Source organism: Motacilla alba, chromosome 4A (genome assembly GCF_015832195.1).
Source record: "Motacilla alba alba isolate MOTALB_02 chromosome 4A, Motacilla_alba_V1.0_pri, whole genome shotgun sequence".
Taxonomy (NCBI): Eukaryota; Metazoa; Chordata; class Aves; order Passeriformes; family Motacillidae; genus Motacilla; species Motacilla alba.
This window is the reverse complement of record NC_052045.1, coordinates 15,309,957-15,337,531: the sequence shown is the minus strand read 5'-3', so window position 1 is coordinate 15,337,531 and position 27,575 is coordinate 15,309,957. Positions and strand designations below refer to the sequence as shown.

General features: G+C 51.3%; 1 protein-coding gene across 12 annotated transcripts in view; it reads right to left on the bottom strand.

The window, feature by feature from the left end:
* The window catches only part of ARHGEF9 (Cdc42 guanine nucleotide exchange factor 9), a 201,356-nt gene that overhangs the window by 111,536 nt on the left and 62,245 nt on the right, over window positions 1-27,575 (bottom strand). For 2 of the 12 annotated variants that reach the window (XM_038123215.1, XM_038123220.1), the window contains exon 1: window positions 693-1,518. The exons of 6 other annotated variants lie outside the window; for them this stretch is intronic. Coding sequence is in view for 3 of the 6 variants with exons in the window: in XM_038123217.1 (XP_037979145.1) it covers window positions 13,493-13,522 (30 nt within the window). In the remaining 3 variants the exon portion in view is untranslated. Of the gene's footprint in view, window positions 1-681; window positions 1,519-13,482; window positions 13,683-27,575 lie in introns of those variants that run through there. 4 more of the 12 variants (XM_038123221.1, XM_038123217.1, XM_038123219.1 and 1 more) reach the window with 4 other exon arrangements.

Sequence of the window (27,575 nt, the reverse complement as noted above, 5' to 3'; positions counted from 1 at the left end):
GATCTTTCCTTCCCAATTTGCAGAGACAGAAACCACATACAACCAGAATAAAAACCCAGCAGGTTATGTTTCGGTCCCTCTCACATCTCTAAAGAAAGGAGCTGGGTTACATCAGTGTAGACATAGAATTTGGAGGCTTTGGAGCTGAATCTTCAGAAATCAAATCAGATCATCAAGGCAACACAGATAAATACAGTAAGTATAATTTTTCTCTTTTTTTTTTTCTTTTCCTTTTTTTTTTTTTTTGTGGCTGAATGTTATTTTAGCAAAGATTTAATCCTTTAATAGGATTTCTCAAACACCACCCTCCCCCCTAAAAAATGCCCACAGCTCGATTCCGTTGCACACAGCAGCACCTCTCACCTGGCACCTACATGGTTACTCTCACAGACATTGCACATTAACTGCTTGCTAGAAATCACACACAAAATGACTTATTATTAACTTGAGTCTCTATTTCAAAGGAAAGCAAAACAACACAGCCAGTGCTCACCACAGACAGATCATTTCCACTCTGCTGCTGCCTAAAGAAGCACAGCTCTGTCTCGCTAGCACAGAACCACGGAGCACTGGATCGCTATTATTATTTATCACATTTAAAACCCCGGCAAAAGCAGCTACACTTACAGGCATACTTAAAAGACAAGACATGACAAAAGATTTAGGGAGAGATAATAATACCAACGTCATACATATCACAGCGAGGCCATGTTGAAGCTCAACGCGTTTCCCCCCTCAGTAAGAAATCTCTCTCTCTCTTTCTCTCTCTCTCTCGCCTTTCTCTCTCTCTCTCTCCCGCTCGTGCTCTCTTGTTGAATTGCTAGTGGTAGTAGTAGCCCCCAACAGCTCAGGAGAAAAAATCCATTTAACGAGTGCCCAGGAAGAACATGAGTATGACATTCACAAGCAATAGCACCACAATCACTGCAAAAACGACCACCGTTTGAACATCCAAGGTCATGGTGCAATGCAGAACACTGTAGTGTTCGAGGTGTGGGGCTGGCAGATTTGGAGAAGTCAACCTCTGCTCTGTAAGACTGTCCATACATCCACCATGCTAGAATAGAGGAGAAAACTGTTCCTGGTTTTGGGTTGGTTCGTAATGCTTTGTGCTCTGCCTTTAGTTTCTCCCCTATCTGCTGTCTCTAGCTCATTCTGAGCCCGCTAAGTGAAGCATCATCACAACCAGTGAGCACTCGGGATGCAAAATCCTCCTTCCTTTAGGAAAAGAGCGAGCGCTGTCTGCAAGCTTCTCTCTCTGTCTCGTCCCCCCTCTCTCTCCGGGTCTCTCTCTCGCTGGCTGGCTCGCTTTTTAATTCGTCAAGCCAGTGCAGATACGGAGCCCGTGTGAGTGTGACAGCTCTGCAAGCTGCTGCGGCTGCATCCCTCGGAGCGAGGCGGACCCTGGCGCATACTAATCAGCTCCAGTGACCAGGCAGCGACGGCATCCTGGCTGTCACTCAAACGCAGAAGGAAGCGCTGGCTCCATAAATACGCGAGGCTTCCGCCCGCCGTGACAGCGAGCGCCACGCAGCCGCGGCTCTGCCCCGCGCTCCCGAGGCGGCGCGGACGCTCCGGCCAGGCGGCTCCGAGGCGGCTCCGAGGCGGCTCCGAGGCGGCTCCGGGGCGGCTCCGGGGCGGCTCCGAGGCGGCTCCGAGGCGGCTCCCAGCGCTCCGAGCCGCGCACATCCCGCTCCGCACCGCCCCGGGATGCGGCTGCCCTGGAAGCGCCCAGCTTCCCTGGAAAACACAGCCCCGAGAGCCGCTGCTGCTGGGAGCCCGCTCGGAGCTGGGAGGGAGCAGGAGCAGAGCGGCCAAAATAACGAAAAGGCGACTCATGGTAACCTGGGAATTCTCTGTGAGCCTGAAATGTGGGACTTGGGCTGGGGGAATCACGTTTTAGCTCTTCGTTCTCCCATCACGAATCCTATAATCTCTCCCCTCAGCACTGCGCTGGCTGTCTCCAGCTAAGAGTTAAACTGAATTCTGACTCTACAGACAGAGATCTATAAAATGGGGGGAGGACAGATGGAGGACCTTTATTCCTTCTGCAGCAGCCAGAAATGCTCATTCCTGCATTAAAATCACACACACACACTCAGGGTTTATGGTCCAGGTGTCAGGTGCTATCCCAAACCCCAATCTTAGCTCCCTGATCCAGCAGGTACCTCAGAGAGGCATCACAATGCACACAGACCAGATACACTCAGCTGGAAAAAGCAAATGATTTTCCAGACAAAGACAAATAAAGAAATGCTGCCAATGCATATGCATAATGCACTAAAATGTGCATCCGGGGGCTGAGCACGGCACCTTCCAGGAAAGCTGCGCCTCCAACGTTCCCACACAGACACGAGGCCAAGAGGCACCACACAGCACCTGGTCTGTTCTCCTGCAGCAAACGGGGAGAGCTGGGGAGCGCTTTCATGTCTAAACCTGGCCAGCTCCATGGTTTAACCTCAGCCCTAGCACCAAGGGGCAGCCTGTCCTGCAGTGTCCTCCCTGGGGAAGGGGCAGGGGGTGATGCCCCAGCCCACCACTCACACCAACACCAAACCCAGCTGTTTAATGCAAGGCTTGGTTTCATTTTCTTTCTTTGCCAAGAGGGCTCCCTCAAAAACAGAAGGGTCCTGTATCCACGCCAAACACCATCACAGGAGAGACCACGTCAGGAGTGGGTCTTCACAGGGCCTCCCTCGATGGCCTCCACTCAGACCCACTGGTTTGTGCCAGACCAACACTCAGCCAGCACCATCTCACTCATTTCTGACCAGCTCTGGAGCACGTGCAGGCCGTGAGGTGTTTGCAGATGCAGAGGCTGGGTTGTGTTGAGCAGCATTAGAAACAAGAACAGTTTGGGTTCCTTAGGTGTTTTATTTTGGGTGATGAGTGCCAGCCAGAGGCTCTCTCCAGCATCTGAGGCCCCTGCTCCATGCAGGCAGGGAGTTTCTCATTCAGGAGGGCAGCGAAAAGCCTTTTTTCACCTATAAAATCACAGGAAACTCCTTTAAAGCTGCCCCAGGCTGCCCTGTTAGCACACATGCCAGGCTGGATCCAGGTGATGGATCTGCCTCATCCCCAGCTTCCAAACCTGCATTTTCTATCAAGGATCCATTTTTAGGATAGCCAGTCTGTCTGATGTAATTTTAGACTAATCAGAATAGCAAACATAGAATGATTCGGGTTGGAAGGGACCGAGGAGATCATTTAGTTCCAACACATAATAGATGTGGAATATTTATTATTATTGCTACCATCCTTTCCCAAAACAACACAGGCAATTTTCCAAACCATAAACCTGAACTTACAAAAACAGCCAGGAAATTCCAGTTTCAATCTCAGAAGCAGCAACGACTTTCCCAGAACATACAACCAGCTTGAATTCAGAGGGATTTTATGGCCAGTTTATATTTTCCTCTAAACTGCAGTGAGCACAGAGGGAGCCTGGGTGTGGAGCCCAGAGGAAATGTTAGAAGAAGCCCGGTGGAGATGTTCTGCTGGTTCACACCCCCCCCCAGGGCCTGGGGACCCTCAGCAGGCACAGCCCATCCCTGGCTCTGTCTCCTGAAGTGCCAGCGAGTGCCACCTTTCAAGGCAGAAGCCCTGAGGCTTTGGAGGGAGCCAGGGGGGCCAAAGCAGGGCAGGGGGAGCAGCAGAGGCTGGGAAACCTCCAGAACAAAGGTGCACACCTCACACATGCTCACTACCCACTTCCGGAGCCCAACGGGAGGGCTTCACCGCCAGCACGGAGCCTGGCAGCGCTGGGGCTGGCATTCTGCAAGAGCTGAGCCACTCAGAGCGCGGGGGAGGGCACGGATGACAAACAGAGCCACAGAGCCACAGAGCCAGCCCCGCCTGAGCTGCCCGCCCCAAACCCCCCCACGGGAGCCACGGGAGGCGGTGGGGACCCCACTGCTGTGCTGCCTGCCCTGGGGAGCCCGGGGGATGCTGCACCCGGGAGGCTCAGCCGCAGCATCCCCTTCCCCCGGTCAAACACCCGCTAAAAGACCAGGCAGGAAAGCCCCGGGTGCCTCACCTCACCCAGGGACGGGTTTGGGGCTCCAGAGGAGGCTCTGTGTGTGCACCAGCAGCACAAACAGGTTTACTGCAGAGAAGCTTCTATTTAAATTATATTCGCAGCATTCCCAACAGTACTTGCTGCTTTATATAATTTCCCGTGCCTTCTGCGTGCACTAAATTTTAATTTTACTACGAAAATGGATGGTACCTTCTCTTAGAAGCCTTCCTGATAAAGCACACCTACACAGCAGGGGTTTATATAAAACCATGGGGAAGTTGAACTTCATGGAATTCTTTCTGCCAAGTTTGGTCTAAGGTTCTGCCCAGAGCGAAACGAGGAAGGGGAAGATTCGTATCAGTTACATAAAACACCACGTCCCTCACTGTTCAGAACACGCAGGGCTTCAGGAGCTTTGGGGAGCACAGTTTGTGATGCAGGACCAGCGAGGGGTTGCGCAGGACGAGAAAGGAGGGTGGAATTTCAGCACCTCTGCGGAGGGACAGCAGCCGGGGAAGGAGCCGGGGCTCCGCTCCCATCACCCCCGGCCCGCTCTGCACCCGCACCCGTCTGATGGACACGGGTACAGGGCAGGCAATTCTGGACACCCGAATAACAAACAGAGGGGCCCTACGCTGACATTAATTACAAGACGGGAATTTTGGAGCAAGCCAAGGAAACGGATGATGCCAAATCCTCCCGTGCGGAACACACCGGGCTCAGCCTTGTGACCACGTCTCCCTCCAATGGATGTCTCCAGGAATTAGCACATCCCACTCCTTGCAGCTCAGCTAACACAGCTCGCACTCGGCAGCCAGGATTTGGGGCTGGAATGCTTACAGCTCCTGCATTCCCTGTACAAGGACAGGTCCCAGGTCCCCACATCATGAGGTGCCAGGACAGTGCAGGGGCGTGGGGCTGTGCACGCTGTCAGCTCCAATTCCCTGTCCTGCTGTCGATCCCTGTGCAGAGTAACAACCTCCAGTCTGGGACAGGCAGAGTGGAGTAACTTACTTTAGATGCCTAACCTTGGGAGAGGAAACTCAGACTAAAGATTGGGTCATAATTACAAAGGAAGATCATGTTTTCATTATGCTGTGTTTCCTACTGCTAAGACTAACTGAAGCCTGACAAGAAGAAATGTAAAATCACACACACAAAATAAATCAGATAGTGTCCCGAGAGGCAGTCTGGAGAGTTAGATGCTCTTGTGGCAAGGGCCTGCATCCTGCTGGCTTTCCTTTAGACTGGTCAGGGCTCTAGTCCATCACAAACAATTACAGTTGCCTGGGAGGAGCAGAGTCCCATCCCAACACACCACCTCCACCTTCCATTAACTGGGAAAATGAGCCACTAAACTCTTAACCTTAATTAACCAGAGAATTCTGGCCATGCCACTGTAGGAAGTGGTGTGGCAGGGCTCTGGGATGGGACAGGAGGAGCCCAGATCTGCTACCCTTTGGCCAAAGGAGATGGGCCTCAGTGAACTGAGGGAAATTTCACACAAAACAGTGTGGCTCATGACTCTGAACAGGAATAAAATTGCTCTGGATGGATGAAATCCATGGCCAAGGGGAAACCACTGCTGGTGATTGTCAGCCCCAAACTGCTTCAGCTCCTCTGTACTCCCGCCTGGAGCACAAGCCCCAGCCCAGAGCTTTGTGGCACCAGGAGGGAAGTTTAAACTTTCCAGCGGAATTAATCCTGCCCCCAAGAAGAAACAGGCAGCTGTGGTACCCCGGGATGTGGAGCACCTGCTCCTCCATTCCCAGGGATGGTACCCAGGGATGTGGAGCACCTGCTCCTCCATTCCCAGGGATGGTACCCAGGGATGTGGAGCACCTGCTCCTCCATTCCCAGGGATGGTACCCAGGGAAGTGGAGCACCTGCTCCTCCATTCCCACTGTCCCACGCCGGGTGCTCACAATCGCTGTTGTGACACTGGACACCAGGGGGTGACTCACAAACTCCAGCAGAGATTATAAGAAAACCATTAAATTTATTTTTTTTTCTAAATCTAGGCAGGAATTAAGCTCGGGGTTTCAGAGATTAAAGGCCAGTGAGATTATGATTTGCTCTTTCCAAAAAGGAGGATTTCCTTAAGCTGGGAGTTGCCTCTTTTTCCTTTCTCTTCACAGAATGCCTGGCAGAGCCCTCTTTTTCATCCTGGGCCAGATGGGAGGCACCAGCCTGCGAGAGCTGCAGAGCTGCTGCAAAGGGCAGATTTTTTTTCCCTCAGGAATCTCCATAATCTTGTATGTTTATGGAATGGCTTCGTGGGAAGCTTTAAAAATCCCCACACCTAAAATACCTTACCCAAACTGCAAAATGGAGCAATACTTGTTGAGACTTGGACTTGGGCCTGATTTTGGCTGTGAAAAATCAACTTTCCAGTCACCCACAGTTCCTTGCCTGTCCACTCCATCCTCAAATGGAAAAGTTCCTCACTGTCCACATGAACTTGGGATTTTTTCCCAGTAATTTCCTCTTTCTAAAGGACTGCATAAGTTGAGAGCCAGCAAAGCAGCGAAGTGGGAGAGAAGGCAGATGTGAGAGAGAGCAGGGCAGGACCACATGAAGCAAGATGCCCTTGTGGCAAGGCTGGGAGTGCTGGAAAGAGAAGAAATTAAGTTCCTAAGCCCACCTCTGCAATGTTTAGAGCACATGGGGCACTGCTGGAAGTTGAATTCAGCTGCACCTGCATGACCATCTGGCCAAGAGCTGCACAAAGCTCAGAGGCCATGGGGAAGGACTTGAGCATCTCCAGGTCACTGCTCCAAACATTCCATGAAAATCCCCCCAAGAATTCCACCAAAAGATGGGCAGCAGCTGAGCCACAGCAGCAATGTCCCCATGGAACCAGTGCCACAGCTCCTGGGACACAGAGCATGCTGAAATGGCACAGAGAGCCTGTCTGGGGGGGCTGAGTCCATTGTGCTCCTCTGGATTGCAGTGAGAACAAAAAAATCTTCTATTTTTAAGTTGACTTGAACTTAAAGCATTAAGACAGACTAAAATCTCCTGCCCCTGGCAATGGTGTTGCGAGTGCTTTCTGCTCTCTTTGCATCTACTGCACACTCCAGCCTGCACTCCAGAAGCATCTTCAGACTCCCAATGGTGAAAAAGAAAATAAACCCCCCTCAAATCTTGCAGAAATCAGATGTGGTAACACCAATTAACCTGGTCACAGAGAAAGACTTCAGGGGCCAAGCAAGTTCTGTTTAAAAGGACCCATCCAATTCTGATGCTCATTTCAACCTTATGTAAGCTCTCCTTGTCTGAAAAAAACCTCAGCCCCTGGCCTAAAGGAACACAGAGACCTTTACTCCTAAATTTTATTTCTCAACTTTTGGGCTCACTGCTGAGCCTGGAAAAAGGAAAAGAAAGCACAGCCCAAACTGCAGAAAAATGCAAGCCAGGTCCCTTCCTTGGGGGAAGACAAGTGCTCCCTCCAGGCACTCTGACATTAAATTGCAGAATCTTCACATCAGCTCATGTCTGGGCAAAGTGCTGTGTGAAAATAAAAAATATTACATGCTAGAAATTAAATTCGGAATTCTGAATTCAGGGTCAGTGTTGCCCAGAGAAATTCAGCTGCACAGGCACAGGGAAACTCTTTGCCATGAAAATCAAAGGGTGCATTTCAGCACCTGCAAGGGAATGAGGACAAAAAGCAATCGGCCAGAGCTCCCTGCAGCCTCCTCACTCCCCTCCTGCGACACTTGGCTCTGGCTTCCCTGGGCTTCTCCTTGTCAAGACACTGAGAAAAGGAAAAACCATCTCATTAAGAAGCTGACCCATGGGTCTCATGTTCTTCACACAAATTAACCCAGAGAATTGGATGTGTTTCATATAAATCGTTTTCTCCCCCTCTCTCTGCCTCCCAAAAAAAGGGAGAGGGAACAGCCTATTGAATCTGGCACTCTTTTAATGAAGAAAACAGTGCAAGCCAACCTAATGAAGTAGGAATTCCAGATGGATAGCAGTAGGTGTATGAATAGAACATAGTGCACTCATTTTTATCAGCAATATCAGCATTAAAAAAGAACTTTAGAGCCTTTCTCTACTTTTTTTTTCCTTTCTCCAAGTGAGGCAGGTGAATGCCAGTAGGCTACATTCCCTCTCCCAGCTCAGTGGGATTCCTTGCAGCGAGCACGGGCTGCTGCCTTCCAGGAACGGCCAGCGCTGCCCTCCTGCAGCTCGTGACAATGTATGACAGCCAAGGGGACGGTGGCTGTGCCAGAGGGACCCCAGCCATGCCAGAGGGACCCTTGCTGTGAGGGATCACAGGGACAACCCCCCTGTGCGGGACACAGCTGCACACAGGCACAGGAAGGCACCTGGTGCTGTGCTGGCACAAGCAGCACATTGGCAGTTCGGTGTTGGGGATCAGCAGCACCAAAGGGAAAATCCAATGGGATGGAGGTGAGGTTTGCTGTGCTGCCTGGAACACAGCCTGCAGGAGTGGCGAGTGCTTCAGGTGCTGCCTGAACCTGGCAGAGAAGGTGTGGTGCAATTCACTGTGTGCCCAGCGTCACCCTGCGTCACATCCAAGGAATTCTGCAGCGTGGCAAAATGGGGAGGAAGGGGCTGGGATCCCCTCTGAACACACTTCTGTACAAGAGCACAACTCCTTGGCTTCAGTGGGAGTCACCAGAGCTCCAGTTAAGGAATTCTTTACTTCTCATCCAGGCTAAGGTGGAGATGCCACAGCCTGAGCCTGCACTCCTGCCTTTCCCAGACACAGCACTCGGGCCAGTCCCTACCAACGCTCGCCTCTCCTCTCCCTGCCCATATTACATAATAAGCATCCTTTTTTTCCTTCATAAGTTGTCTTTTCATAACAATAGAAACTATTGGAGCCCGAGATAACTTGATGAATTTTTCCTATTATCTAAGAGCTTAGTCACTCAGGGAATTAGTCATGTTCAAAATAACAGCCAGGCTCAAAGAGAATCAGAGCAACCATTCCAGAGCAGAAGCAGCTAATGTCATAAATACATTAAGATGTCAGCTTGAAGCATTTCAGAGATTTTTCAAGAAGTATTCAAAAAAGAAAAACCCTTTGATGAGATACAAGGAAATCAGGTTCTCAGCAGTTAAAAACCATTGTGGTTTGCAAAGGCTGCGGTGCTCACACACAAACCCTGAGCAGGAGGGACAGATGGACATCAGGACCACATGGGGTGTGTGGCTTCCCAGCAAGCATAGCCTGCTCAGAGCTCCACGAAATCCTGCATCCTCTGCCTATGGCACCCTCCCAGGGCTTTCCAGACATCCCTGATGTAAGTCACGAGACAGAGGAGTTATTGGCATGTCTCTTATCCAGCAGGTGGGAACTCCATGGAAATGGAGCCACGCCTCCTCCTAGCCCCTCCTGGGACTGACACAAGGACAATCATCAGCATGGAGCACGGATTTATCAAACATTTTTATTTACCACAACATCAGCTCCTTCTCAGCCTGGACATTTGGCATAGCAGCACTAGCAGGAGGCTGTAACTGAAAGGTTAAAGCAGCCCCAAAGTGGGAGAGCAATGGAAAAATGAACAGCAACTATGTAAGAAAAATCTCACAAAGAAATGCATTTGGTGGGATGGACCTGGGGCTTTGGGGGCTCCATGGCCCTGCAGCATCCATGGAATTCTCCACTGCATGCAGAGCACAGGCAAGCCAAGCACCAACCTCCAGTGACAGGAGACCTGGATGAACAGGAACAAACTTCCTAATGTCCCACTCTGCTGTGGAAAAGCCGTTCCTGCTGAGGCCACAGGGCATGCAGAGCAGGCAGCATCCTCTGCAGGACACCCACAGCACTCAGGAGCTTGCCTGGGACTGCTCCAGCAGCAGCCAGCACTCCCTGCTCCCTTTGATCTCTGCAGGAAAACTGCTCTGGGCCTCTTCAGTCCCATTTTTCCCTAAAGCCGGGATATCACAAGCTCCCCTTTCCATCCTGCCCTGGCCTGGCTGCTCTCCACCAGCTGCTTTTGCTTATCCAAACTTTCAAAAACAAAAGCCAAACCCAAACTGCTTTTTTTCTACTTCTCTTTTCCAGACTTCACATTGAGATTTTTAGGACTACGGAGTGCAAAGAGTACTTTGTGCTTCCAATAGCCTGTGATTTTCAGACTGACAAGTGGAAAAGAACCAGTGAGGAAAAATGCTGCTGACCTGCCCCACTCAGGAGCATCTCCACCACTTGCAGCATTTGGCCCTTTTACCCACTGAATTCATTTTCACCATATTTTGGGTTGTGATGACTTACAAGAGTTTTAGTTTTTGCTCACAAGAGAGATGGAAAATGTCAACAGCAGCTTGATTTTAAGTATTTCAACAGCAGGCAGTGTAAAAATATCACTATTTATGGCTGTGAAAGAAAAAAGCTGGGACTGCACCTATTGAAGGTGATGGCTGCACTCCCCTGGGCTGTCACAGGCACCGCATTAAACCCAAAAGGAGACCCTTTGTGAGGAAATACCGTGGAAGACTCACACTTGTGTTACTTGCAATACAGTCAAAGACTTGGGAAAAAACTCTGCCCTTGTCAGATAAAAAACTATTCCAGAAGAGGCCGTATTTTGTTCTGATTTAATCCAACTCATTTGATTACCATGCTGGATCAATAATACCCTCTGAAGAATGCCAAACAAATAGTCATTGCACTCACACACTGCTCAGATGTGCAGATTGATTCTCATCGCTACCAATGACAATTAGTTGAATTTTTCTAGGTTAGGAACAGATACTAGAGAGTTTAGCAACGTGGTACCAGTGAAGCATGGAAAACACCCCCGTGGGATGCCAGCATAATTGGCAAAAGATTAATTGTTTAAAAAATGGGAAGCAGCACATGCAAAGGAGGGAAAAAAAGAAGCTCCGACAGCTTAATATTGTGGAATAACAGCTTGGGTTTAGGGGCTGATTTGGAAAAAAAACACCTGCCACAAGAACAAAAGGTACTATCACTTGTAAAACATTAGTGACGTGCTTCTTAAGATGAGTAACTCTGAAAGGCAGCAGATCTGAATCTTGAACCCAAGCTGAGAACAACAGAAAACAGAATTTTGAATAAATCAGTGCTGTGCAGAATTTGGGAGAAACCAGGCTAAAATTCAGGTTTTGACCAATGTGCCTGAGCAGAACAAAATCCAGGGATGCTGCCAGAAAAAATGTGTATTTCTGGTCTTTAGCAGCACACAGAAAATAATACTGGAGTAAAAAAGACAGCTGAAAAACCGTAACAGAGACTCAGTGCCCATGGAAATGGGTCCAGTGATGCTCAGGATGTAAGGCTGAGGTTGTGCACGGCATGGGAGGCTGTGAGAACAGAGCAGCCAACCTTCACTCAGGAGCAAAGAGAGCTGGTTGATAGTTCCACAGTACATTTTAGCCAGCAGACTGAGGTGATAACATTCCCACTGAATTACTGAAATGCAGCTACTCCTGGTGTGGAATAACTCACTTGTTTAGCACAGTCCATCAAATGATCAACATCTGAAGTACTAAAATTTTAAATAACTTACCAGTGGGGACAGCAAGGAAAATCTGCACTGGAGGGAATACTGCTATCCACACTAGCACTTGGCCAGCACATCCGGACCAACACATCTTGTCTTGCTAAAGGAGCAGAACTTGTAGGGACCAAGTGTTGGCAGGACCTTGGCTTTAGGTGCTCCCAGTATCCCTGTGTTCCAAGGGCAGGAGCCCCTGAACCCTCAGGCCACCCATGCCCACTCCTCCCCACCAGGGACTGCAAACATCTCCACTGGATTTATCTTACTTGGTTCAGTTTCACTTTGCTGCTTTGAAATAATTGTTTATTTTCAGGTATCTGGAGATATGAGGAGTATCTCCAAACACTGCTGAGGCTGTTGAACTGCTGTATGAAATACAGAAACCACAGCTCTCTCTTTTATTTTTCCCTTGTTAGAAGGAGCAATATTGGGAAATTCCTGCTACAAAATCAACTATGGAGTTTTACTTTCCCCAAAAAAAATCTTCTATTACACCCTACAGTAACCACTGTGATTTCTCTCGAAGACAAAGCAAAGATTAGACTAATGAGAACAGAGTAACACAGCCGGCAGCGAGGAAGGGATCTGGGAAGATGAGAGGGCAAGAAGGTGTCAAGTCCTGTGCTGGGGCAATTAGAAAAGCACTTGGTCCTGCAGCACGCCAGCCCCTCCCCAGCGGGGCTCAGCAGCCACCTGGGAGAAGAGGGAAAGGGAGGCAAGAGCCTCATCGGGCTTCCCGGCACCACTTTTATCCCTGACACGGGGCGGAGAGGGGCACAGTGCGGGACAAGGAGGACAGAGGAAGGACTCCCATCCCTCCGGATGCTCCGAGGGTGGAAGGCGGCAGCAAACCCCCGAGGCGCTGCTGGGTGGCAGACAAGCCTTAAAGAGGACCCCAAACAAACGCGTGCTGTGCTGCAGGCTGCTGCCTACACCGCACATGGCACTGCCAGCACCGCCGGAGCCTTCCGGGAGCACAAACCCTCCGGGCCCGCGTGTGTGCGGAGCGGGGAGGGGATGGAGGGCGGCAGGAGAGCGGGCAGCGATCCCTCCCGAAGGCTCCCCGCTGGCAGCAGCATCTGCCGGTGCCCCCGGAGCCGGAACGCGGGGGCTGAGCCGGGTGACGCCAGCTCGGCCTGAGCCCGAGCGGTGCCGGAGCCGGGAGCTGCCCGCAGGGATGCCCGAGCCTCCCGCAGCACGGAGAGAGCCGGGAAGGGCAAATCCGACACCACCTGCAAAGCCCAGCCCCGCACGGAGCCGTGCGGGAAACGCCAGTGCAAAGGCGAGCTGGGCAAGGAGGGCGAGCTGGGGCGGGAGGAGCATCTCGGAACAACCGCATCGCTTCCCGGGGAAGTTTCTCAATGAGACGGGGGGGCCCTGCTGGGCTGGGGGAACTTCCCCGCTTCCCCCCGGCCACGCAGCCCTCCGAGCCGGCTCGGCTGGGCACGCAGGGCGGCAGGAGCTGCCTTGGCGGAGCTCGGCGGCCGTGCCGAGCCGGAGGAGTGTCTGCCAGGCTGCTGCAGGCGCGCCCAGGGCTCGGCACACCGGGCTCCCCCCGCACCGCAACTCATCATCCGGCGGAGGGGCGCAGCTGACAGGTCCCGGCTGCCCCGGGCAGCAGCCAGCCCTGTGCCGGCACTCCTCTCCTCCTGTGCTCTCCCACCGCACACCCCACACGCCGGGGAACCGGGCAAACCCTCCGCCTCCCCCCCGAACCCACCGGCTCGCCCTACGGAACCCCCTCCCACGCCCCGAGGCATGCCCACTCTCCTTGCTTCCTCTTAATTCCTTCTTTTGCTCAGCAGTTTGGGAATGCAGAGTCTATAAAATGGCTACAGAGTGATCAATGGTTTCAAGGACAGGGAGTAAAGGAGGAGTCAGGAGATAGGACGGAGGTTCATTTCCCTGTCAAAGTACTGCAATAAGAGGAAAAGAGAAAGACATAGCTACCTGAACTCACCATTCCTGTTCCATCCCTTAGCCACTGCATCTTGCTTCTGATGATGTCCTTATTATCAGGGAGGGGAAGAAAAAAAATCCCTACTGCCTGGCGAGAGCTGGCAAGAAAAAAAAGAAGCCCCCCACCCCCACCCTAGCCTGGAGCTTTCAGTCAGCCATCCCTCAGCCCGGCAATCCCGTGCCTGTCAGGAGCACGTTATTAGCAGCCTCCTCGCTACCTGGGATTGTGCTTATTTATTTCAGTCACGGACCGAGGGATTTGAGGGGAGGGGGATGTCCTTTTTCTTTTTTTTTCCCTGCCGTGCTTTGAAACTCTGCAGGAGGGGAGGGGAGTGGAAGGGAGGGGAGGGAAGGGGGAGCGATGCGAACTTGGGGAGGGTCCCCGCAGGCACCCAGCGCCCCGGGCAGCCCGTGCCCTCCTGCCGGTGGCCGGTCACCCTCGGCCCCGGCGCCGCAGGACGCCAGCTCTGCAGAGCCAGCACATGCTCCACGCTCAGCAAGGACTGGGGATTTTGCTGACGTTCGAAGGGCAGCAGGTTCTCATTCTGCTCTGCACACGAAGAAGGATGAGTCCCCTTCCCACTGAAAGCAAAGCTCCCGGCCCAGCCCAGCGCTGCACCTGCCCGGGGTGATCCTCCCCCGGCACCGGCGCCCTGCTCCCCTCTCCGGCTGTTCATCCCCTGCCTGCTGCCCCGGATTTCCCCCACTTTCTGGCCACAGCTGCACAGTTAAGAAAGCAAACACACTCGCTAAGCGTTGCTCATCGATCCGGCCACCCACCACGTCGAGGGAGAGGAGCTCGCGGTGTCTGGCGCTGGTTAGAAGAGGCGGCGGCAGCATATGGGATGTGTAGAGCCAAGTGGGAACGGGGCTGAATCCTCGCGGATGCTCCAGCTGGGACACGCACGTCGACATGGTCCTGCCCATGGTGGGACAGAACACGGGGCTGCCAGCACCTGGCCAAGGCCGCTCACGGCGCTGGTGGCGCAGCCCCTGCCGCCATCCCGGGGCTCGGTGCCCACAGGAAGGGGCAGCCCGCAGAAGGACTGACACACCCCTGAGTACAGGAAAATGCCCCACCAATATTCCCAAAATCCCCTCTTTGGCCGCTGAATCTGCAGCTGGCTTCAGGGACAGGAGAGGGCAGGTGGGAACCGTGGAGACAACGTGAGGAATGGCTGGCAGCGTGCTCTGGGCACAGGCAGGACACTGGGGACACTGGACAGGCTGGATCCACGCACAGGATGTGCTGGAAAATCTGTGGAGGAGCTCCAATCTCCTCAGTTACAGCTGCAGAGGATTTAGGGTTGTATTTGCAAGGGTTTTTCCTCCATGCCTCAAGGGCAGAAGGGCATTTGGATCTCCCGCTCCTGGCCTCTGGAGGAGTCAACATTTTTCCTGCAGCTGGAGATTTTGAGTCAGGGAACAACACGCAGCTCCTCGTGACTGCCACTTTCTGCTGGTCCTGTGCCACTCAGCAGGATCAGAGCTTAGGTGTCTTCACTTATTTATTGAAATGGGACAGACCAGAAGCGCAGGCAGGACTGAAGGGAAGCTGCCCAGCATCTCTGCACTGCTGGGGCCCCACACAGCCTGCTCCAGTTCCATCAAGCCATATCCCATCACCTTTTGCACAGGCACTGACAGCTATCATTATTCCCAGAGATGGCTGACAAAAGAAGGAGTCAGGAGGCAAATGCTTATAGCTGTCCAAACTTTGGAATTCTGCCTAAGTTTCGAGTGACAGAAACACCAGGCAAGTTATTTACATCCACAGGAGGGCTCTGGTTGAAAAATCCCACCTCAGACAGACACTCTGGAGTGTGTTGCCAATCAGGGTCCTCTCCGGGGAGAGCCCCTGTCCTGCAGCAGGTGATGGCCATGGCTTTGTGCAGCCCTGGAACTCAGATCTCACAGGTACCTCACCTGTTCAGGATGTCAGACACAGCCAGCACAGCCTCACCAACTGATGCAAAAGTTGCAGGGGCTGGGAGAGGTGGGACAGCAGAACTGACAGACAGACATCCTGAGTGGACATTGCTTCCCTGAGAGACTTGCACTGAAAACAGAGCAGTGATCAGGTTATCTCTAAGTGAAGGGTGAATATTTTTTTCTACCAGAAAATATTAAATGAGATCTGCCCTGTTGTCACCACACACACCGAGAACACGACAATGACCCTCTTAGGCACCAGATCAGCTTTAAACCATGCACTGCACCATCCCAGTGACTCCACTCACTTTGGTCAAAGTTGCACCCTGGCAGTGCAAAGGGAAGGGGATTTGTCTGGCATATCCCACCCTGTTGCCCTAACTGGGAATGTGGATCTGGAGGAGGACAATTTCCGTGGGGGACTGTTGCACATGAGCACAACGATCCCAGTTTCTCTCCTCCTGCCAGCTGTTGATCAGGCCTGTCAATAAGGCTCATATTCCACTGTTTCACTCCCTATGCCTTGTTTACACCAAGCTGATTTGAGAAGCAAACCAAAAAAGAGTTGCCAGGTTAGTTCTTGCTCCCTTGTGAAAGTGCTGAAAGGCAAGAATGCCCCAAGATCAGCCAAATCTCTGAATGGGCAGCAGGTTGCACACAAATCCCATCCTGTCCAGAGCACTGGGGCAGCCGTTCTCTCTGGCACAGGGAACCTCAGAGAGAACCCAGCTGCCTTTCCCTGCCAAGAAAATGCACCTCTGCTGCCTCATTGTCAATGCAAAGTGCTCTGCAGGCAGCCAGCGGGCAGGGGACCAAGCCTAGAGTCCCTGCCAGAGCACAGGGAGCAGGGAAAAGCCACCTGTGAGCTTCTTCGGAGTCCTGTGCAGGGCCAGGAGCTGGGCTCTGATGATCCCTGTGGGCTTCATCCAGCCCAGGATATTCAGTGACTCTCTGATTCTCCACTTCCCCACAATGGAAGAAAGCATCTTCCAGGGAAGGGCACCACGAGCTGGCTCCTGTGCCAGGTGTGCCAGGGGATGCTGCAGCCCAGCACACCTGAGGGCACAGTGGGCTCTGTGCCCACCCAACACATCCTAGACATGGACTATTGCCAGGCACACCCTGAGCTGGGTGTGAGTCACAGAGCACTGCGGGATTGTGCCACGGGCACCGCTCTGGTAGGAAAACCCACACTGCCCACGGGGAAACAGAGGCAGCTTTCAGTGTGTGCTGCTTGCTCTGCAGCCTCCTGCCCTGGCTGCAAACAAAGGGGATTTCTACCACGTGTGTGAGCACATCCCACAGGGGAGGCAGGGGCCAGGCTTTGCTCAGGTGGTTTGTCTGGGGGATCACTCCAGAGGAAATCCCCAGGAAGAACTGCAGGACTGCTCAGCAATAACAATGTCCCAGTCAGTCTCAGCAGAGCTGTGGTCTGGTCACATTTCACCTGTCACAGCCTCCAAAAATTTTTCTCTCTCTCCAGAATAAGGACTAAAGTCAGCTGGTGTGCTTCACCCTCAGACAGCCCAGTCCAGTCTGGAGTCTCCTTGTGACTGCCAATGACACCAATAATGGGCAAAAACCTCCCAGGAGAGCAGAGGAGTGAAGGCAGAGAAGGAAGGGGCACTGAATACCTCTGCAGTAGCAGTGACTGCCTCAATTATCAGATTAATGCCACTTTTCCACGTGGAACTTATTTTCTCCTCATTCCCTGCAGCTGGAGAGCCACTCAGAAGCCAAGCAACTGGGTATGAGCAGGAGGACACAGTATCACATCACAGTGAAACAGCAAAAATAACCTCCATCCTTCTGCCTCATCCAACACATCTGCAGTCATGGAAATGGCACACAGGGCACTTTGCCAACATTGCCACTGCAATCCAATCTCCAACCCAATCCTCCCAGAACCCACCCTGCTCTCCCACCATTAGTTACAGTATTGCAGGGCAGCTTTTGGGAGCAGAGTCCTGGTTTGACACATGCAGAGCACAGCCCTGGGATCCCAAACATAAAGGTTCATTTTCCTGCAGCCTGGGAGAGCAGCATTGCAGGATTTCACCTGCCTCTCCTCTTTTCTTCCTGCTGTTGTGTTACCACATCACCATTGAAATTTCCTTCAGATCTTCAAGGCCACCCTTCCGTAATCCCACTGGAAGAGTTTTGCTCTAAACCACTCTCTGGATGTGGGAACTTTTGCCAAAATGCTTTTTCCTCCACCCTGCTGCTGCTTTCATGAGGGGATTTCCCTTCTTTTGCTTTTCACCCTCTGTCTTCCCCCCCCAGCTACGATGCTGCATTGGACAACATCCCCCAGCCAGCACCTCCCCATTGAAATTGCAGCCTGGAATTTCCTCACTGAGGCAGCAGAGGCTGGAAGTGCCCTTTGGAGAGCCCTGGCACACACTGGTATTTCACTGCTGCAGAAGGCAGATGTTCTTCATTCCATATCAGAGAGCACAAATATGTTCCTGCAGTCATTGTCTCTATTGAACTGCAAAGAACAGGCACCAAATCCTACAGGTTAATTAATGAGAAAGGAGGGGAATTTGTCTAACCTCTACTAGGAATTATCCAGCCTGGCTTTATAAACCAATCAGCCACGCTACACAGCAATGAAACACGTACCTTCCTGCAGGAAAAAAAAGCCCAAACCCCATGGAATACTCTCATAATGGCCCAGTGCCTCCCTGATTAGCACAGCAATAACACAGTGCTTCGGGCTCTTGCAGAGTATTATTATTATTTATGGTACATTACAAGAGAGTTTGTTTGTTCTTTAATAGGAGATGACATATTCAGAAGCCCAGATACGAGTGTCCTCCTGAACTAACTCTGACACAAAGATAGTTTCAGTCATAAATTATAGAATCATAGAACCACAGGACTGGAACAAGTGCCTGGAATGCTTTGCTCTGATGGATGTGATTGGCATCTGGCTGTTTACCACAGCAAGGGAGAGACATCATTACCTGAGAGAGAACCAGGGGCTTCCCCTGACCTCCCAAGGGGACACAGTGGCCACTGGCAGGGACGGACAAGGCAGCCCAAAGCTGGCTCTCCCTGCTCCAAACCCCTTCTCCAGTCTGGATCAGTTGTATGCACACTCTGTATGCTGGTACAAACTCCAGTTATTCCTAATTTAATGATGTGCATTAGGCATTATTAATTAATTGCAGTATCTATATTTAGCAGTCACAGTGCAAACAGCCCCCATCTGGCTCCAGGCAGAGGTGTGTGGCACACACAGCCTGCTCCGTGTGGAAAGAGGGAGGGCATGGACTGGGCATGGAATGGACACGGCCACACTCCCACAGACTCCCCTCAAAGGGTTTCTTGTGGGATTTTACCAACAAAATGTCAGCTTCAGTTTTGGAGAGGCTCAAAACAAACTGAACTTTTACAAAAAAAACCTAGTGGGAAACCACAGTTTGGAATCCTGTTTGTAAAAAGCAATTTTTTTTATTAAGTAAAACCTCTTCAGTTCACTGCCCACAGTCTGCCAGACACACAGAGGTTCCTCCCAGCCCTCTCCAGTCCATTCAGCCCTTGGGAAGGCAGGAAAACAGGCAAATCCTGGATCTGCCTCCTTCCAAAACATCTCCTTCAAGATGGTTTGCATGTTGTTTACTATTCCTTCTCCTGTCACCCCCGCCTGACTGACAAGACTCCTCATGCCTCAACCCATTTGATTTGCTAATATCTCTCAACTTTTTCCATTTGCAAACCTCCCACCTCTGCTTTAATGAAGCCAAGGAGTCTGTTGCCAAGGAACACTCTCTGTTGCCATGCCCTCTGCTTTAGAGGTGAAAATTAACAGCCTGCAGACAAATTAAACTCCTTGGGTGATGAGGAAAGCACCCCAGTTCAGATCCCCAAGCCCACTAAAGTCTCTCCAGCATCCAAGTCTTCTTTATATCCATCTGTCACTAGCACTGCCCTAGTTCTGCTTATTTAGGGAAAATCCTTTGGAGATTAAAAAAAGGAATAAAACTAAATTTGAAACTGAAAGGGCTTTACAAGCAGCACAATGCTCATATATAAATTCATTTCATTTGTCTACTAAGAGATCTGCAGCCAAAAAAGATGTATTTTTTTAAAGAAAACTAGAGCTTAGCATTGCTGTTTGTGAGAAGGTTGACAGGGAAACAATAAATGCTGCCCTGGGTCGTGCATTCCAGTCACAGGGGACTGGCAAATCCATAAACCCTGAGGCTGTGCTCCTCCCTAGTGCCTGGAGGGACATTCCATGCAGGAACCCAGGATGGAACTTCCAAGGCCCTCAGCATGGCCCTGCCTCATGGCCTGGGGGCTCTCAGAGCCCTGCCCTCTTCCAAAATCAACAGCCAGAGCCACACCCAAACTCCTGCCTGTCCCACACCAACAGCCAGACCCACACCTGAGCTCCTGCCTATCCCAAACCAACAGCCAGACTCACACCTGAGCTCCTGCCTGTCCCAAACCAACAGCCAGACCCACACCTGAGCTCCTGCCTGTCCCAAACCAACAGCCAGACCCACACCCAAACTCCTGCCTGTCCCAAACCAACAGCCAGACCCACACCCAAACTCCTGTCTGTCCCAAACCAACAGCCAGACCCACACCTGAGCTCCTGCCTGTCCCAAACCAACAGCCAGACCCACACCTGAGCTCCTGCCTGTCCCAAACCAACAGCCAGACCCACACCCAAACTCCTGCCTGTCCCCTCTCCCCCAGCCAAAGCCCGTGGGGATCTCACTGGAGCTGAGTGCCTTTGGAGGAGGCAGCCCAGCCTGCTCCTACACCCACACATGCACACAAAGCCCTGGACAGGACAGGTTTTCCTGCCATGGAGAGCACAGCAGTGAACTGGCACAGCCTGATCCAGGCATGGCACAGCTCCCACTCAAACCCATGGGATTCCTGCCTCAAAACCAACTTTACAGCTTGGCTCTCCAGCAGCAAAGCACAAGGCAAGGAGGTTGGTCCCTCAGGACCTCTCATCTCCACCAGGCAGGTGAGGGCTTAACAAGCAGCTGGTATTTATGGCCACAGTCGATTAGAATGCACGGAGCCATCGGAGGAGCCTTTCACATTCACTCAGCACTCCTCTTGCTCTGTTATTTAATTCAAGCTGTGACCCCTGGCCCTGGATGCTGAGCTGAAGCAGCTCAGCTCCCAGCCCTGTTTTCATGGCCTCAGTCAGTCTGAGTTACCAGGATGTGTTGGGAGCCCCAGGGGTGCAGGGAGGAGCACACAGCAGAGCAGGGAGGGCTCCTGGAGCAGCCCAGCCTCAGCTCTCCAAGTGGGAAATGTCCAGTGATGGACAGCCAGGACAATGAGGAGTATTTTGACCAGGATGATGCACATTCAGTCCCTACATGCCCATTCTTCCAGTGTGCCTGGGTCAGGTAAATCTCAAGGTTTCTAGTGCCCTCCTGCACATTTCCCTCCCTGCTCCCCTGCGTCTGCCCTCAGCTGTGCCAGCCAGGGCACATCTGGGCAAGAGAAACAGGAGGGGAAAGGAGCAGCTGAGACCAGCCCCAGCCTCACCAGGAGAACTTCTTGAGCTGGGGCATCATCTGCATGGATGCTCCATCAGCCTAAGGAAACCTCTTTGCTGAGCCTCTCTATTAACTGGAACTATTCACTTTTAGGGCCAGGAACATTTCCCAAAGAAATGCTCTCTTTCAATACTTCAGGCTGCTAAAGCATCATGAGGCTTCCCTTCTGAGAGAACCTTGCCTTGAGTCACCCTCTGGAATCAAAAGCAAAGCAAAGCAAAGAGATTTTCTCTTCCCCTCTCACCACGTGCAGAGGGATGCAAGTTCCCCTGATACACAGCACTGCAGACCCAGGGCTGTGGCTCTCCAAACCACTCAATGTGCTGCTTCCACTCCCAGCTACTTTTCCAGACCACTCCAAATCCCACAGTCCCCTCCTCAGATTGCCACGGGTCCTCCCCACTGGGCTCAATCTGCAAAGCAAAATTTCGATCTTGCCTCCCTTTTAAAAAGAGTATAAAATTCACTTTCTGCCATTGCCTCCTTGAGGCTCCCACCCCTGCTCCCTCCCCTCAGCCCACAACTCCTTGCTGGCGTCCTTTGAAATTGGTGCAACTCATCTGCCTGCTATCATTACTGCCTGGATGCTTTCATTCCAAGCAAAACCAGAAGTCTCTCGGGCCTGTTTGATTCCAGCAGAGGGACCAGGCCATGGGCTCCAGGAGGCTGAGGCTGCCGGGTGAAGGGAAGAGCTTTGGAGCGCTCGGTGCGCTGGGCCGTGGCTAACGCGAGCAGACAGGCACACCCAGCAGCAGCCAAAGGTATCCCCAGCAAGCCATGTCACAGCAGGTATGCTCGACACAAAGTACAGGGTGTAAAACACGGCCAGGGATCGCCCAGCAGCTTCCAGTGCGTTTCAGTCTGAGGTTACGCACCAGCCGAGGTCTCCGGGAGCAGTCAGATCCCAGCAGCAGCTCTAAAACTACCCCGGAGAAATGAAGGGGTTAAACCCAGCGTTTTGGGACTGCCTGCAAGCCTTGGTGAATTCCTTCATTAAACACATCCCCACGCGCAAACGAAGCCATAAATATGTGGCATTCTCTCCCTCTAGTGGCTGGCGGCTTGGAAATGAAGGGGATGGAACATGACCCTGCCATCTGTGGGAACGAAGGGGGTTGTCCCGGGCCGCCTGTCTCCCAGAGCCCCAGGGAGCCAGCCCAGAAAAGGGATCACACCCTTTGCCATGGTCACTCCCCCCAGCACTGTGAGGGGCTGAAGTTCCCCCTGCTTTCACCAGGCACCCGTAGGTTACTGCTCCGGTCACTGCCCTGCCTGCTGGCATTCCCTGCAGCGTCCCCACTTCACGAGACTGCTCCTTGTTCATGCCCCACTGCCAGGAACACACAAGAGCTGCTCAGAATTACTGTCACCGTGTCACCCCACAGCAGCCAGGCTGCCAGCTCTGCTCATCCCTTACAACACTCCGAGCTTGTAGGAAAGCACGAGACACAAAAAGGCACCCAGAGAGGCACGGAGACATCAGTGAGACAAACCAGGGAGTAACTCGGTTTGACACAGGAGGAAAAGCTCCCCAATAAACTGATTCTGAAGGATTTTAATGAAACACCAAGCTCTGTACCACACCTGAGGTTTCCAGATTTGGGAAACTGGGAGAGCTGGGACTTGTTCCCACATAAGCCTTCCTCTAAGGACAGCTAGCAGGGTCCAGGACATTAATTTGCAATAATGAGTGCTGGTTTTAGGAGGACAGCATCCTTGGAAGGAAGACAACAACATCAAAACCAGTTCAACACAGCTCCTTTCCACTAACTGCAATACAGCTCTACCATTTCATGTATTTTAGCTAAAAATCCCAAGGCTCTCTGTCAATAATGCACCATTACATCACCACAGAATTTGTGCGTGGGTATGAATGTGGATGAATATCCTCAACAGCAGAAACCTTCTTACAAAAGGCCAGGAAGAAGGAAAGAAAGAGAAGATGGATGCTATCCAAGCGAGGTGGTGGGTTTGATTCAAAGATAACATTTGCAAATATTCTCTGCAGTTTTTCCAGGCTGGCATGGCAGTCAGAAACACACCTGAGTCTTTTCAACAGTCTCAGGAAAAGAGGGGGAGTTTGAAATGGGAAGAACTCAAGCTTGACACAAACAGGAAAAGAATTCCAGAAGGAAAATACATCCAGAAGGAAAACAACATCCAGAAGGAAAACCTATTCTGAACTCACGTGGGAAAGGTTACCAGAGCTTCCCACAACCCCTGTGGCTCTCGGGCCATGGTTTCAGGCACTGCTCTCCCACTACCCCAGGGGAATGTGCTGTGACAAGCCTGGAAGGGGCCTCTGTGAGATCAGATCCCCAGTTCGACCACAGGCACTCCAATGTGATTGTTGAAGTGGATGCAAACCAGGATACATCCACCCAAGCAGTGCCTGCATGAACCAGAGAGGCAGGCAGGCATTCAAACCCACAATTACACCCAAATCCCATTAAACCACATTTAATCCAAATCCCATTAAACTGTGTCGGCCTTTTCCTGCTTCTCCTTCCCTGCTACTCATGATCCATGAGTCAGGATGCCTCTGGTTTTTGCCTTCCAAAACTGTCCTTCACCATTTGGTACTTGGATTGGCAGTGGAGCTTGTAATTAGGTCCCAAATGTGCCACCACATCAGTGCTGACTACAAGGGATTACACAGAGGTAAAGACTTTAAGAGCTCGTGTGATGTGAAGTCTGAACACCACCCATCGCCTTCTGGAGCGCTAAATATACCCATATTTTACTACTTACTTGTCTGCTTAGCTATCTCAGGAGTAGTCTGTGGCAGTCCCTAAAGAAGGCACTTTTCTATCTATATATAATGTGCTTAGCAATTTTTGCCACTGAAGTTGCACAGATATATTCCACACGGAGCTTTTCATCCTTAGAAACTTCAACATGGGAAAAATCCACGCTGTACTAATCTTGCCGGGTTCTTAGAAAGGGATGCTGGCAGGCAGGATGAGTGTCCTAACACCCCCGAGCCTACAATTCCTCTGAACTGCCAATTTGAACCACCTTAAGAAGATGGCATGAGAAATAAGTGATACAGGCAGCCATTGAAAATTTCCCTGCCTTCCACCTACGAGAATAGATTTTGTGGTTTACCCTCAATTTGTACAAAATACAGATGGACATACAGTCCCTCAATAAAGAAATCAAGATTTTTCGTGTAAGCCAGGTAAGGCTGCAAGATCAGCTGTTGAGATCTACCCCCAAAGCTCAAGCTGCTGGAAACACAAGCAGCTCACGTAGCTAAAGACAATCCCTGAGACTCCCTTAAGTCTCAGCTGTGAAAAAACCAAGCCAGAATCCAAGAGGTGCTGAGATAAATGATGGGAGTGTGGCCCTTGCCTGCTTGCACTCTGCCAGATGGGCCCTATAATGGCATTTGAAATCCATGAAAAGCACAACACGAGCTGTGCCCGAGGCTGGAAATGCAGCCAGAAAATTCCCCTGCCTGGTGCTGATCCAAGCACTCCAATGCCATCTCCCACCTGCATCTGCTGGGGTGGGGTTATTTTGGAAAGGAGTGGGTTTGAAATGTACAGAATTGTTGCTAAAACACCATTTTTCTTAACTAAGCTGTGTTGTAAGGAGATAAAAATAGCCTGTTGGGGAGAGCAGACTAACTGTGGAGGCATCCCAAAAATATCCTGTGTGAAGGGAAAGGTGTGAATGCATGTTCTCAAAAAGGAATGTGTGGCTTATGCTTTACTCTGCTTCCACTACACAGCCATATGTTGGCTGCTGGGTTCTATTAATAACCTCAGTTATTTATATTAATATCCCACTTGGTGTCTGGCTGAGCACAACTTTGGGTTCTAAAATCCTTGATGCTGGTACCTCTCATTTATAGGAATGCTCAGGTGTCAGCTCGGCCAGAAAGGGAATTTGATGGAGTCTCCAGCATTAAGAACACTGATCCTGATGCCTCAGGTTTCAGCTTTTATGTTTTTAAGATTCTGTGCTGCTTTAGGGTGTGGGTCTGGGTTTCATATTATGGGATGGTCAGCTCTCTGCACAGAGCAGGGAGACAAAACAATTCCTGCTCCAGCTGGGGACCAAGGACAAATGATCCAAATCTCAGCCCAGGAGCACAAACAGCGTGGGCTGAGGAGAGAAAAACAAGCAGGATGGGAGTGCCTGGGCTAAAGCTGGGATTGGACAATGAACTGCAAGGTGCAAATGGAGCAGAACTGATCCAAGGGAGAGACCCCGTGAGCGCTCGGGGATTTTGGGACCATTTTGGTTCCTCTTGGGTGCAGCCCTGGCTGGGCTCTTGTGCTGCCCAAGGTGGATCCATTGAGGCCTTTTAATAAATCCCTGCTTTATTCTTTAGCTCTGCCCAGCCTCTGCTCTAGGTCAGCCTTCACAAGGCATCAATCCCATGCAATTCATGGAGAGGAAGGAGGAAGGGGCTTCCTCTGTGCCTCTAAATGACTCTAATCCCTCACTAATACATGGGCATTTTTGTCATAAGGACACGGAAAACTCATACAGAACTTCCAGCTGGCCCTGTGCACCTCACATTCAGAACAGCAAGCCTGGATTTGATGTTTAGGCTCAACCCTTGTGGCCTGCCAGTTGTTGTTCCATTCACAGCCACATTCTTTCATCCCTTACTGGATGCTCAGCCTCTATTTCCTGGTGATACATAAACTTCCCAGAATATTTTGGACTTGATGGCTACAAAAAAAACCCCAAATGCATAGAGAGGGAAAATGGCTCATTATGAGCTCTCCCCACAGAATGAGTTTTTTCTTTTTCTGTTGTCCCCCTCCCTTCACTTTTCTTGTATTTCAGTGTTACTTTTAACATCATTAACAGCTCTGCTCCCCCACTCCTGATGGGGCCAACCCCTGGGACACCCCAGGAGTTCTCTGCCCCCATTAACTCTGAGCCCACACAAACCAGCCCAGGCAGAGGGGCTGAGTTTTAGTGCTCTTCAAGCATTCACTTCTTTGTAATAATTTTAATGTTCAATCCTGTAAGAGCTCCAGTCATTTTCCACTCATTTGCAGGAATTACAATATCCCCTTTCTCTTTCACTGAAACAGAGCTGGCTGTTGAGGGCTGCCATTCATGGCAGCCCACAGAAAACGCTACAATAGATTAAGCCCCAAAGTAAAGAGCACTCAAACATCCATTGTGCCCCAGCCAGCACAGAGCTGATCACTAAATTGTGGCTTTTGCACAAAACACTCACATACATTAAAGCTGCTTTTGTTTATGGAGGGTTTATTTTGTTTATTTTTTAAAATGAGCTTTCTGAAGAAAATTTTCACCGGAAAGCTAAGTGTGGAGACTTGATTACTGTTCAGAGCCTTAAAACTTTCTGATTTTTCTATTTGAGCTTTCACCCTCAAAAAGAAGGGAGAAGCTTCCAGATAGCAGAATGAAAACAAAAATTTGTTGTAAATCTGGCTTTCTGACCAAAAATCACAATGGAAAATGTCCAAACAGCCCTTAAGGAAACCATTAAGCAAAAGCCTGGATGTCCACTGGCCTGTCCCTGCAGTGTTAATGATGAGTAAAGAGGAGCAAAGGGGCAGATGTCTTGTTGGAGACTGTGGTGCCTCTGCCTCCAGCAGGAGTTTTACATTCGGATTTACTGCAAAGCCCCAAAATGTTGCCCTGCTCACCCAGTGGCTCTTGGTTCAGCAATCCAGGATGGGCAATGGTGCCAGCAGGGACATTCCCTAGGGAATACCTCCAACAGGACTCCCAAATGCCTGGCAGTGCCAGTCCCAGTCCCAGAGGTTCATGGGTCTGACCCACCAAGGTACCTGCAAAGCTCCCTGAGGATCAGCTGTGACTGGAGCTGCTCTGAGCACACTGGCAGGAACAACAGGGCCATTTATCCTGGAGAAAATTCCCATTTATTTTTTTTGCCCACCTGCTTTATTTGTTCCCTGAAGGAGGTTAGTGCTTTCTGGAGTTCAGGAGGATTACTGAACCCCGCAAACTCGGGGTATGTGAGGCTTGCTGGGAAAGCACCTCTGCTATATTCATACAGCCCACTGGAACACAGGCTGGCAGCACATTAAATTGCTTCTCCCACTGAGTCTGCTAATTGTCTGTGCTTTTTAAAGTTACCAGTGAATTTAGAGTTGGCTAGAGATGCTAATTTCATCACCCCCAGACTCCAAAGCAGGTACTGGATAAGCACCCCCAGCAGAAGCCTCCCTGCACTCTTCCCTCATCAGGGCTGTGAGAGACCAAGCCCCAAGAGCAGCAAAGCCCAGCCAGGCCATTCCTCCCCCGTGCCACTGCCATCAGAGCCCCAGCCAGGGCAGGAGCTCCCCACCCCTCCTGAGGGCAGGCCCCTCCTCAGGGGCCCGAGCACAGCACCCGCAGTGCTCCTGGACACGCAGATGTGTGCTCAGAGCTCTCCCAGGCCCACCTGGGCACAGATACTGGCACAGGAGGCACCACCACGCCCATCACAGAGAGGCTGCCATCTGTCCCACCCCACTGAGGTCTCCCAGAATAAACCACTGCTTCTTCACCCTTTTAGAAGCATTTTTCCTTAGCAATGTGGAGACCAGCACACCCCATTCCCCCTGCCCCGTCCAGTGACTCCAGCTGGGAGCTGCTGCTGCTGTTGTG